At 44.0% G+C, this 12,604-nt stretch overlaps 1 protein-coding gene across 1 annotated transcript; it reads left to right on the forward strand.

The window, feature by feature from the left end:
- The first annotated feature begins 10,078 nt into the window (after window positions 1-10,078).
- junbb (JunB proto-oncogene, AP-1 transcription factor subunit b) lies at window positions 10,079-11,936 on the forward strand. The gene has a single exon (XM_004562958.3). The coding sequence runs from the start codon at window positions 10,425-10,427 to the stop codon at window positions 11,412-11,414; it is 990 nt and encodes a 329-aa protein (XP_004563015.1). The 5' UTR covers window positions 10,079-10,424; the 3' UTR covers window positions 11,415-11,936.
- The last annotated feature ends 668 nt before the right edge of the window (window positions 11,937-12,604 follow it).

Genomic DNA, 12,604 nt, shown 5'->3' on the forward strand with positions numbered 1-12,604 from the left:
TTTGACAGGCACTGTGAAGATGACTAAGTCCAAACTTTCAGAGTGAGATATGAAGGGGGAAGATGTTGTTTGTTCTTGACTTCAGGGAAAACTATCTCAGGGCTTCGATTTCTGTCTGTTGTTCTGGTGGTCGTGTGCAGCTGGTTTTCTTAAAGTCCCTGACATTTTTTTAAATGACTTGAAAGGTCTGTGCGAGTTGAAAGGTTAAAGAAATGTATTACATGTACCTCCCACATTAAAGGAGTAGTTTCACATTTGCTAAAAAGCCAGACGAGAAGATCAAGCCTGCTTGTGTATACTCTAAATATGAAACCACAGCTAACAGCTGGTCTGGTTTGTTTAACTGGAACTGGAGGGCTGGTGGTGGTGGTGGTGGTGCAAAGCAAAGAAATTACACCCAGACCTCTACAACTGAAAATGTCAGTTGTAGAGGTCTGAATAAAGTATAGATAAAACTGTTATTTCCATATGTAGTAAAATATAATGGGCGGTATCCCTCTGTTCTGGGACCTTCCCACTGCTGCGCAGTCATAAGTAGAAAGCATACAGCAGGGAGAACAGCAGTAAGACCCCAGAGCGGGCATCAGTAACAACAGATATGACTGCAATTAAGTCAGACAGGACAAAGCAGAGGGTGTGGGCTGGCTATGAAACCAGACTGACTTTGCAGCTCACCTGAACTTATGCTTTGCTTGATAAATGTCACACTGTGATGTTAGCTGATGATAGCTGAGGACTCAATCTTCTCTATCTACAAGTCTTCTCATCTAATCGATCTAATCTAAAAGTTAATCAGTTCATTTCAAAAAAATGTGCAACTGGAGCATCCTTTAAATCTTTCAGTGTCAAAGGAAGCCAGACACCACTCTCTGTCTGAAAACTAGTAAACAAGCGTGCCTTGCAAACAATTAGACAGTAATTTGTGACTGAAGTAGACTTCCAAATAACCCAGTGAGAGTCTATATTTGGTTCAGGGCCTCCTAAATGCACTACTTAAGGTAAACTACATTAAATGTGAGAAAATTAGTGTGCCACTAACAGACCACAAAGTGCTAATTGTGCTGCCTGTGGCTGCCTCTGCCTGCCTTCATCACAACCTGCAGACGGCTCTTAATACCAACCCTCCGCTTCTATTTAGCAACGGGATCTTTGTCCAAGTGCGGCAAACAATAATTGTCAGCTGAGGGCGAGATACAAAAACATGCCTGATAGCAGGCTGAGCTGAGGCACAGGGCGCTGCGATTGGTCCAGATATGCTTTATATATCTTGTTTTTTAAAAAGAAAAAAACCAGGTGTATTTTAATTTCTGCTTTGAGCAGATCCTCGTAACGTTGTTTTTGAAATGTGCCGTATGAATACATTGTTGCTGTGTGAGCATGTGTGCTCAGTTCAAGCTGTGTACAAGGTGGTGCACCAGCAAAAGTGCATTTACATATGTGAGTAAGAGTGTGACTGTGAGTGAGAGCGGTGTGCCGCGTGTGTTTGTGTGTGTGTGTGTGTGCACGTATGAGTGGATGAAATATGTGGGTGTTTGTGGGGGAGTTGGATGATTTTTGCAGGCACTGATTCACTCCAGGGCATCCATGTCCAGGCTTGTTGAAGACATGCTGGGTCCTGGGCATCGGGAATGGTGCTCAGTTACAGGATCACGCAAAGGCTCCCTGAGGCTTAACAGGAGTTGCAGACGCAGACAAAGTCAGAAAATCTGCGGTCTTTTATGTTGACAGTAAAAACTGCGTGTGAGTGTTTGCCCCAAGAAAGTGCTGTCACTGCAGCTTTTCTCTGAGCTGCTGCTATCCTGAGAAGATCTCGGTGGATTTCTATCAAACAAACACCTGCACACAAACAAACTAACAGCACTAATAGTTGCATGTTAAAGAGTGGCTGTGCTGTTGTTCAGGTGTGACATATGAAAGTGTTTGTGTGACTACAAACTTACTCACAATATCTGGAAGCTGTACCTCTCTGTTCTCAGTGATGTCATTCCCATCAAGGTTGTGACCTTCATTTATAACCCCTCCACCCTTCCCTGAGGGATTCCCCAGTCTGGCTTTAGCCACGTTATGACGTCCCGCTGTCTAGAACTGCAGAGTTGTTTTTGTTAGGACTGGGAAGGAAACCGGGAAGTAGATCAGACAGTGAAGATGAGCCTCGGCACACACAAGAAACAACTGCTGACAGGCAGCAAAGTGGAAAGGGGAGTTTTGGGAAGCATATGTGATTATTCACACACACACACACACAAAGATTTCTGAAGGAGAATTTATTCGTTATCAAAGTGAGAGCGGAAAATGATGGAGTAGCGGCTTTCCAATTCCAAATGATGATTATGAGCTCCAGGGAGGCCGACATGGCAACGCACAAGACGAGTTTTGTTTTATTAAAAGCCAAAGCCATGTTTTGACCATGTGGCAGATAAAGAACCAAAGGAAAACACACACTCAGCCGAGCCGCTGCGGCTGGCTTACTGAGCCAAACCATAACTGAGAGGACCCACTCAGAGAAAATCTCAAAGTTGTTTGGCAGACGGCAAACACACTGAGATCAAATGTGTGTAGACTTCGGCAGAGAAGAGGAATTCATGCAGTATATTTTATTTGCCACTTCAAGACTGTGAGGATGAAATGTCAGCTACCCCCCCTTCCCCACCCAACACACACACACACACACACACACACACAAGATGAACAGATGCACTCGCACACACACAAGAAGCAGTGAGGAAAGATCTGGAGCCAATTGTTCTCTCATGCCACAACACATTCACCCCCGCATTCCCCTGTGTTACATTAAATGTCCTGGCTTTTAACTTATGACTCTGAATAGGGAGAGATTATTAAGAGCGCACTCAACATTCATTACCGGGGTTGCGCGTTCCTGCACTGTAGCCTAATCAACAGAGAAGGAGGGCAGGGCAGTGTAAACAGAGCAAAAGAGGGATGAGTGGAGCCAGGGGAGAAAGGCGAGGCGAGCGAGTTGACCTCTGGCGCTAACATCGGTGACCCACACTTTTGACCAACAGCTTTTTCTATCACTTCTTGTCTCTGCATTACGTGGCCCACTACCTGCCAGCAACTCTGCACCCCGTAGCTCCGGTCGGCTACCTGACTCACAGCTCCAACAGGCGGTTTCAGGTTCACTGAGCATGACGGCCATGCGACCTTGCCGAGGAGGTCTCAGAGTCCTTTCGATTTGCATGGCCAAGGACGGCCCTGCGCACAAGACCGTGTGGCTGTATGCCAACAGGCTTTTTGCCTCCCTCCTTTTATCATAAATAAGAACAAGGAGGCTGTTCCCAGTTTGGGATGACCCACACTGATGTTAAAAAGTCTTGCAGTCTTGTATTTGGGGTAAAAAAGAAAAGAAAAGAAGAAAAACTAGCTTTTCCTGGGAAACCGTAAAACGTGCAGTGGTTCGGTGCCAGCATGGATTTCCTGGCATACATTCGTTGTGAGGAAAGACGGACAGTCTTTTAATATTAGTGACATATAATGTACAACTTGTCTTCAAGTGATAGATATACAGATTTTTCCACTCTGGCTCATTTGGACTTGTCATGCACTCCCTTGGTACACTGCCTCGGGCATGGGTGTAGGCGCGAGGCTTCTTCCCTCCAACTATTTCCTCATGTAAGATCAGCAAGTTCTTTTTTTTTTTTTTTTATTCTGCTTTTGGCAGTAGTTTAAGTTTTTTATGTGTCTATCACCAAGTCTTACATATATCTGGTGTTAAACCTGGTGTAATTGATGATTCCAGAGCAACTTGTGTTAGAAGCGAGTTATAAATCCTATTTATAAAGTAGAAATAAAATACTAAAGAGTTCGGCCCTGGGAAATAAAATATTCCATCAATAATTTAGTTAGTCTTTGTGAAATGCATTTTAAACGTGGTGAAATTGTGCCGTGAAATAGGCACAGAGTTTCTGAAGTGCAAACAAAGCTGGAAATATATTTGGTGAATAGTACAGGAATAGTACTACAGTAATTTATTTAACGACTGAACGAGCTTTGTATTTAGTTTCTCACTGTTGGTTTAATATCCATCCATCTGGACTGGAGCCTATTCCTGCTGTCATAGGGTGAAACATGGAGGTACACTGGGTTGTCTGTCTATCACGGGGCTTCATATTGGTCTGTTATGTGAAATTAAACTAAATAATCTAAAGAAAAATGCTGTATATTTTACGTAAGTTCTCTAAAAATAATGGGATGTTGCAAAACCTCGATCTTTTATTGAAGCTGCCAGGCAGCGTTGGACGCAGTGATGCGTCCTCCGATAAAAAGTTCATGAACTCTAGCCTTCAAATTAGTGGCTCATGAAAAGGTTGAAGATGAACCAATAATAGATCAAAACAGGCCGTTTGGGTTTGACAGAGTGAAGAGGAGGAAAACATCATCAGACCATCATGTGATGCTGATGATGATGCAAATGATGATGATGATGGATCACTCTATTAATAGACCTGGCAGTGAAGTGACCATAGTCACAACAGATTAGAGCATCGCCTTGGATGAGAGGCCCCATTATGTCCAGAGGAAGGAGTCAGCTGCTTTGTCAAGAGGGCACCTCACAAACAAACCTCATTTGACTGAGCCCGTCTTTCTCTTTCCCCTCACCCTCCCGCTCTCTCAGCTCTAACCCCGACTCTTTTTCTGCTGAGTGGGTGTTTTTGCGAAGTTTTGAAGGTCAGAGAAAGACTCTAAAGCGTGGAGCGAGCTTGGGGCTTTGACCTCTGATTGCCACCCCCCCCCCCCCCCCCCCCTTCCCCTGCTGCCCTGTCTTCTGTGAGTCACATAGACGGAGCCATCTCGCCCAACCAAAAGGACGACACGTTGCGGAGAAGCAGACGACAAGTAGGCTGGCAGCCCGGCTCTGACAAAAGAAGAGTTGTGCAGAGGTGGCGAGGGACAATGGGACAGTTTGAGAGGAGGAGGTGAGGAGAGCTCAGTCCTCACAATAAGTAGGCTTATTGTGAAAGCCTGCTCTGTTGAAGGACAGAGTTTATAGGGTGAAGAAATTATGGGGATTATCCAAGGTAAGATTTGTGCACTAATAATGCAAAAATATATCTAGAAATCTGCATAGATACACATCTACTGAATCAAATATTTCAAATGCACAAAAATGACTTTCAGTCAAAATCACAAATCTGAAGATTTTCACTGTGAACACCTTAGTCTTTGTTATAGCCTCCCTTCTTGCAGATGTTCACATTGTGGTTAAAAAAACACCACACACTCATACTCCACCCTGAGTGATATACGTGCTTGTTCACACACACACACACACACACACACACACACACACACACACACACACACACACACACACACACACACACACACTTAAGACACATACACTTTTCTTATTCTTACCGTAAACAGCTTCCTCCCACCCTCAGGCTTTGCCTTTCCCAAACTCACCCAGGAGCCCGAGCAGGTAACACTCAGTTGGTTTTGGCAGTCATCCATGTGATCCTGACTGTTTAAACCGAGTTTGTTGCCAAGCAGCTCGTCCTGCCCTGGAACTCTTTGAAAGTTTGCCCAAAAATATGCATAAAAAAATATGAACACTAAATCGTAGAGCTGGTTTGGGGGTATTAGTAGAACTCCTGTACAAAAAAAAAAAGCAGAACTTGAAGGAATTTCTATACTAGAGTACACAGAAGAACTCACAATCTAAACAGACTAAACAGAGATGTGACTAATCAAGATGTGACTAAGATGTCGGACACGTTTTTTAAAAAAGATTTTTATTGTTTTTGCAAAAGATGCAACCTGATCCCTTCAACTAATCACCACGTCATCGCTTAGAGCTAAATCGACCCAAATTTCACAGCTCTTCTGTTTAGAATTGAGGGCGGTGATTAATAGAGATTGTTCTGAGCAGAAACAAAATCCCATATTAGACATCTGTCGCAACGTTCACACGTTTGTCTCTCCCACTGCTTAGCAAACATTAGTGCTTTTGACTAACATTTGGCAGGATGGCACGGTGCCACCTCACGAGTGTTCCCGTAAACACTCACTGCTCTGGACCCTGTGCTGTTGTTCTGTGCCAAAATGTCACTGGAAGTGTGGTCAACCTCAAACCTCAGTGCTGAATAAAACCTAAACCTAAGCAACAGCAGAGCATCAGAAACAGGCAGCTGCACAGAGGACAGAATTTATAAGGGAGGTGGCAAAGTGGAGGCAAGACACTGCCAGGAATTGTTGTTTTCCTCTGTTTAGCCATATTCCCATGGATACTCACAAAAAGGCATAGAGTTAAAATAGTTGTTCTGAATACCAGCAAATTACCTGAGATGAGGTAATTACAATCAGGCATGGAGAACCTAAAAGTAGTGATTTCAGTTAACTTTCCCAGTCATGTCAAGAATATAGCAAACGGCTGTCAATGATAAACATTCTCCTTTCTGTGACAGGCTTAAAAACTCTCTCCGCTTTAGGCCTAAACAACACGGATGATGAGTTTTTAAAAGGCAAGTACATAGTATTACAGGGTGGTGGCTATCACTTTCATACCCAAAGGGAAAACCTGTTGAAAGCTTGATCCAGCCCCTTCCCCCTGCTCTGGCACAGGTCGGAAATACACTGAGAGGTATTCTGTGGATGAGAAAGTCACAGATTAAATAATCAAAGGTGTGGCTGTGCTTGTTTTGAAATATACAAATATGACTGTACTCTTGTGTAATTCTTGTGCTGGGTTTTGTTTTTGTTACACAGCACAGCCTAAACCACCAAGGTGTAAACTTATACTTTTCTAGGCATGCTCGTGGGAAAGTTCGGCTAATCAACTCTGTTTTAACTAACAGATGGAAAACTGAGAGCAGGGGTTAGCTTGCTGTCCCCTCACAGCAAGCTAAGGTCCTGGGTTTGAATCCACCATCTGGCTCGGGCCCTGGGAGTTTGGATGTTCTGGGTTGTCTCCAGGTACTTCCACTCACAGTCTAAAAAAAAGAGCATGGGGTTAGGTTAACTGGTGATTCAAAATAGGCCGTAGCTGTGAAAGTGAGTGCGAATGGTTGTCTATGTCTTTGTTTTGGCCCTGTGACAGATTTGCGACCTCTCCAGGTGTGACCTACCTCTCTCCCTTTAACAGCTGGAGTAGGCTCCAGCCTCCCTGTGACACTGAAGCGGATAAGCAGAAGCAAATGAATGGAGGGAAAAGTGATAAGAATAAGAGTAAGCAAATGGTTGATAATTGCAATAATAAAGGTTTGTGTTAATGTGACGCATAAACTGTTCTATATAGAAACAAATCTATACATTTATTAAATAACAATAAATAGAAACAGCTATCTTACTACGATGGATAAATGGGTGAAACATCCACCTTTTCCAGATTTAAGAAGTAGTCACAGATCACTGATTTTAGACTGCCTGTTAAAGTCTCAGCTTAAAGCTGAGTGTGTCCACACAGGAAGTGACTAGCAGCTAACTGGAAACCTGAGACCACAGAAAGTCAATGACATTCGGTCACTTCAAGTGAAAAAAATGGTTGAAAAAAACCCTTGTGACGCACAGTGGGCGCGTCCCAAGATAAACATTTCTCAAATTCAACATGAGCTGCTAAAGCTAGCTCACTTGGTTACCAAACTGCAGATATGAACAATTAAAATGCTATTATTTTTCTTACCAAAAACTTGCACGGTCCTTACCTTACAGAAGGCAATATTATTTATCAGGCAGTTCCATTAAAACTTCTTTAAAATGACATGAACAGCGAACACAAGAAAGCTGTTAGCTAAAGCTGCCAATGCTAGTACACTCATTAATATGAGCTGTCATAACTTTCATAATGCAAACGGATGCGTTATGAAAAAACTTAACAGTACAGATGTTATTTATGTGGAAAGTCTCCATAAAGACCAGTGCCCTTCGTTATACCAGGATGGTTTTTAATGTTGTAAGCTGGGTATTTTAACATGGAGGTTTATGGAGATTGGGTCACTTTTAGAAAGCGCCTCAAGTGGCCATTAAAGGAACTGCATTTCTGCACTGTCATTCTTTCTGAGCCCTGGAGGTTGCTGCCTGGTAGATGTAAAAATGGAAGAAAAAAAAAAAATTATATATATACATAAGTGTGTTGTGGTTGTATGTCTCTTTCAACAAGTCAAGTTTCAGTTTAAATTCAGGTCTGTCCAAGCACATATAAATAGTAACATATTCAAAGGAATTTGACACTTTTGGCACCAAACTTCACGTCCACGTCTGAATATCTGACCAAATCTGAAATGCAGTTACAGTCTCCCTTTCTGTTCCTGAATCACGAAACTGAAAGATTAGAGGTTATGATCTCACACTGAGGCTGACCTCTGACCTTTTAGAAATTAAATGTCAGAATAGCATCCCATCAGACATTTGTGTGCCATTTAATATTTCACCTTAGAATTCTTGAGTTTTGGCCAAGAATGTGTTTTTGCGAGATCGCCAAATTCAAATCAGGTGAACCTTGAGTCCAAACGGATGTTTGTGCCAAGTTTGAAAATACTTCCTCGAAGCACTTCAGCAGACAATACCTGCCTTTATTAATTGTTAAGTAATATCTATTTTATAATCCTTTTAATGGGAACACATCTGGAGCATGGTGGGTGGTGTGAATATTTGATAGGGTTATAGGCGGTTTGTCACACTGATCATCTGCACATGTTGATGAAGATTCGAGAGCCAGTTTTTGTTATATGCTTCTGTTATTGTAATATACATTCTGCCACGGCCTTGTCTTCAGTACACAAGATCAGAGATTCATCCCTCAGGAGCAGCCAGAGGATTTTGCAAAGCATCCTACCTGACTTGATTTGTGTGTAGAGGGATGTGGGATACAGTAGTGAAGGCAGTGGTGCTTGATTGTGTGGGCGTTGGAAGAAGTACAAACAGGAGACAAAGGTTTCCTTCTCTGCTACTGAGACAGGTGCTCTATTGAGGAATCATATTTCTTTTCTCTCAACGCCAGATCCTACCGAGCAAATCACAGCAACTCTACTTGTAAATCTAAACAAAAAAAAGAAAGAAAAAAAGGTGGTTTTTTTAATGGCCTTCTGACATCAAAAGGGTAAAACACTATTTGTGAATCTTGCCCGGTGTAATCCCCCCTCTTTGGCTGTGTTGGACAGAATTTCCTCAGTTTCCTCTATTTCATGATCAAAGCTGTTTACTTCAGGCGACATGGCCAACATCAGCATCCTATCAGATTACTACAGGAGGAAGTGTTTGCTCTGTGGCTGATCACAGTTTTCTGCTCTGCTGATGTGTGTCACTGCTGTGTGCTTTCAGGCGTCACTTAGAAGTGGAGCAGTCAAATCATTTGAATATATCATATCAATACCTGTGAGCACCCCCCAAAAATATATGAATATTAACACAAGTTAGGATGTTTATTTTTATTTTTTAAAGATGGTTCATATTAAATAATTAATGTTATTTTTCTAGAAGAACTGAACTTATCGTCTGAGGCAGAAAGTCCCTAACTTGCCTAGCCACATGGATTTAGACTGGAGCAGGAATGCTGCTGGAATGAGGCCTGGAGTGGGCCTGGCTTCCCGGTTGTCCAGAAGAGGAACTTATACGTCAGTGTGCCCATATAAGGAGTCTCGACTTCCTCCATGGGACCGATTGCAGTAAACAGCTGATGTTTGTTGTATATTTCATACCCAATGGATCCAACAACAGATTGCGCGTGAACTAATGGGCATCCCATGAAGCTATAATGACATAAAATGAACCCAAACTGGCGCATTTAACGCAGTTTTAAGACACATTAAAGAACCTACAAATGAATTAGAAAAGCAGCGACTTGCTCTAACGGAATAATCTCACCTCCTCGCTTACCCAACAACCACTGATTCAGCCCATAAACGCGCAAAGTCGTGCATAAATGCATCGGACTTTTCTATTTCTGACATCGGTCTCCGCTGCGAGCCCTCCTCGGAGCGCTCTCTTGCCTACAGGCTTGTTTACAGTCGCCTCTTCCCGGCATTAGCGTCACTTGACGACGCACTCGATGGGCGCGGAGACACAGACTCTGTCCAATGACAACGAAGCACCGTATATAAAACGGCGCACATGAACCCGCCTGAACACACCTCAACAAGCACCAAGACAAACACAGCGGCAAATAGGAATTGCGAGAAAGAAGTTTTGTTTCACAGGATTTGAAGGAAAAAACCACAGCAAACAGGCTCCGGGAAAGACTTTTGAAATCCGCTGATACTGAACTCTTGCTGGACTTTCACTAGTTTGTTTCCTTTGCTCTCCATCCTCGAGTGATTTTCCTTTTTTTTTTTAAATTTGGAAACACTGTTTAAGAGAGACTACAAGTGCCCGATTTGATGCATGCTCTCTGCTGACACTGACTTTTGTTGATTACCCAGAGACTGTGTTTCTGTAAGCGGCCGGTAAGCTCACTTTTTTCCTACGACTTTATGTCTACAAAGATGGAACAGCCTTTTTATCATGACGACTCTTTTCTGTCGGCTTACGGCCACTCAGACGCGCCAATGCACGACTGCAAACTGATAAAGCAGAATATGAATTTGAACTTGACAGAGCCCTATCGCAACCTGAAATCCCAGCTGAGAGCCGAGACAGACCTGTACCACGGGGGCCAGCAAGACGTGGGGTCCCTGAAGCTCGCATCCCCAGAGCTCGAGAAGCTCATCATCCAAAACAGTAACGGTGTGATCACCACTCCCACCCCGGGCCAGTACTTCTACAACCGGGGCATCACCGATGAGCAGGAGGGCTTCGCTGAGGGTTTTGTGAAAGCATTGGACGAGCTCCACAAGATAAACCAGATGCCCCCCCCTAACGTGTCCATCGGAGCCGGTGGAGTTACGACGTGTTCGCCGGCGGCCTCTAGCGTCTTCGGCTCCGCCTTGCAGCCCGAGCCCCCCATCTACACAACACTGAACGCCTACTGCCCGAACACAAACTTATCTTCATCATCCAGCTACCCCACAGCCACCATCAGCTACCTGCCGCCGCACCAGCAGAGCCACCACCAGCAGAGCTCGATGCACGGCGCGCATGCTTTCCAGCATACCCTCCCCGTCTCCGGACTCCATCCGCAGCGGCTGGTCTCTCTGAAAGAGGAGCCTCAGACCGTGCCCGACCTCCTCAGCAGCGACGGCTCGCCTCCGATGTCCCCGATTGACCTGGAGACCCAGGAGAGGATCAAGGCGGAGCGCAAGAGGCTGAGGAACCGACTAGCCGCTACCAAATGCCGGAGGCGCAAGCTCGAGCGCATCGCGCGGCTGGAGGAGAAGGTGAAAGTTTTGAAGAACGACAACGCGGGGCTCTCCAACACGGCGTCGGTGCTCCGGGATCAGGTGGCTCAGCTCAAACAGAAGGTCCTGACACACGTGAGCAGCGGCTGCCAGCTGATGCTCACGAGCAAGCTGGAGGCGTTCTAAACACACCAGAGACTACTACTAAGAAGAAAAAATGACTGAAAAGTGATAACACTGGAGTCATGTTCTGCATGCGCAGCACTGGAATTACCGGCTCGTGTGTAGTCAGCATCACAGGGCCAAGGGCCAGGTGTGGACGATACTAAAGGCTGTTTTTGGGTGAAAAGACTGATTGTAATGGTACTTCCGGATGCTGGACACTCCTCACAGGACCATTCAACCCTAGAATCCAGGGCAGCATCCAAACTGAGCAGACACTGAGCAACACAGTGGGCACACATGCCCATAAGTCGGGTTTACTAATGGTAGAAAATGGGAATGATTATTTGTTTTACTTTGTACCATCTTCCTTTTTCATTTTGTTTAGTTTTTTGTTTGTTGGCTGCATTTATTCATTGTGTAAATTATTTCATGTGTCCGGTTGATCCAGACAAACTGATGTCCAATGTTTACAGTGTCTCTTTTTAAAAAAAAATAATTTGTGTTGTATATTTAAGTAAAGTGTCTCAAAAATGAAAAATGAAATGGTGGAGTTGAGCGTTTTTGTTTTCACACATTTACACACAATTTAGAATAACAACAACAGCAGCAGCGGGAAAGAGTGGGAAGAGCAAACGAGGTTTTCTTTCCTACCATACTGTAACCATAACAGTTACTATAGCTCCCAGTGAGGAACTCTTACACAAGCACATTCTGGTTGCGGTGTTTTTACGCACAGAGCGTAGCTTGCGTATGTAGGCCTTTCCTAATTACGCAGGGGCTGTCCATATATGGGCATACTGGTGACTACTTCGTCACAGGGGAGGATTTCTGGGAACCCCCGCCCAGGTAACGCAAACAGGTTCCTTCTCACTCCCTCTATATACCGTATCGATAAGATTTGCGAACTTCATGAGGGTGGCGGAATTTCCTTTTGGTTATTGTGCAATTGTAAAATAAAGTGTTTAAACGGGAAGAGAGCAAAGTACGATCCTCTTATCTCTTATCAGCTAGACAAGCTAAACAAGAGCTTGGCGTGATAACAGGAAGCAGTAATAAAACGGCTGTGATCGTGGTGCTTTTTAATATTGTTATTTTTTAATATATTAAATGAAGATTCTTAAACTCATACGCTAGCCAACTATCGGCGGCGCTCGAGCCTCAAAGTTGTTGCAGCATCTTTTAGGTGTCAGTGTAATTGAAAGATCGCACAC

Source organism: Maylandia zebra, linkage group LG4 (assembly GCF_041146795.1).
Source record: "Maylandia zebra isolate NMK-2024a linkage group LG4, Mzebra_GT3a, whole genome shotgun sequence".
Classification (NCBI taxonomy): domain Eukaryota; kingdom Metazoa; phylum Chordata; class Actinopteri; order Cichliformes; family Cichlidae; genus Maylandia; species Maylandia zebra.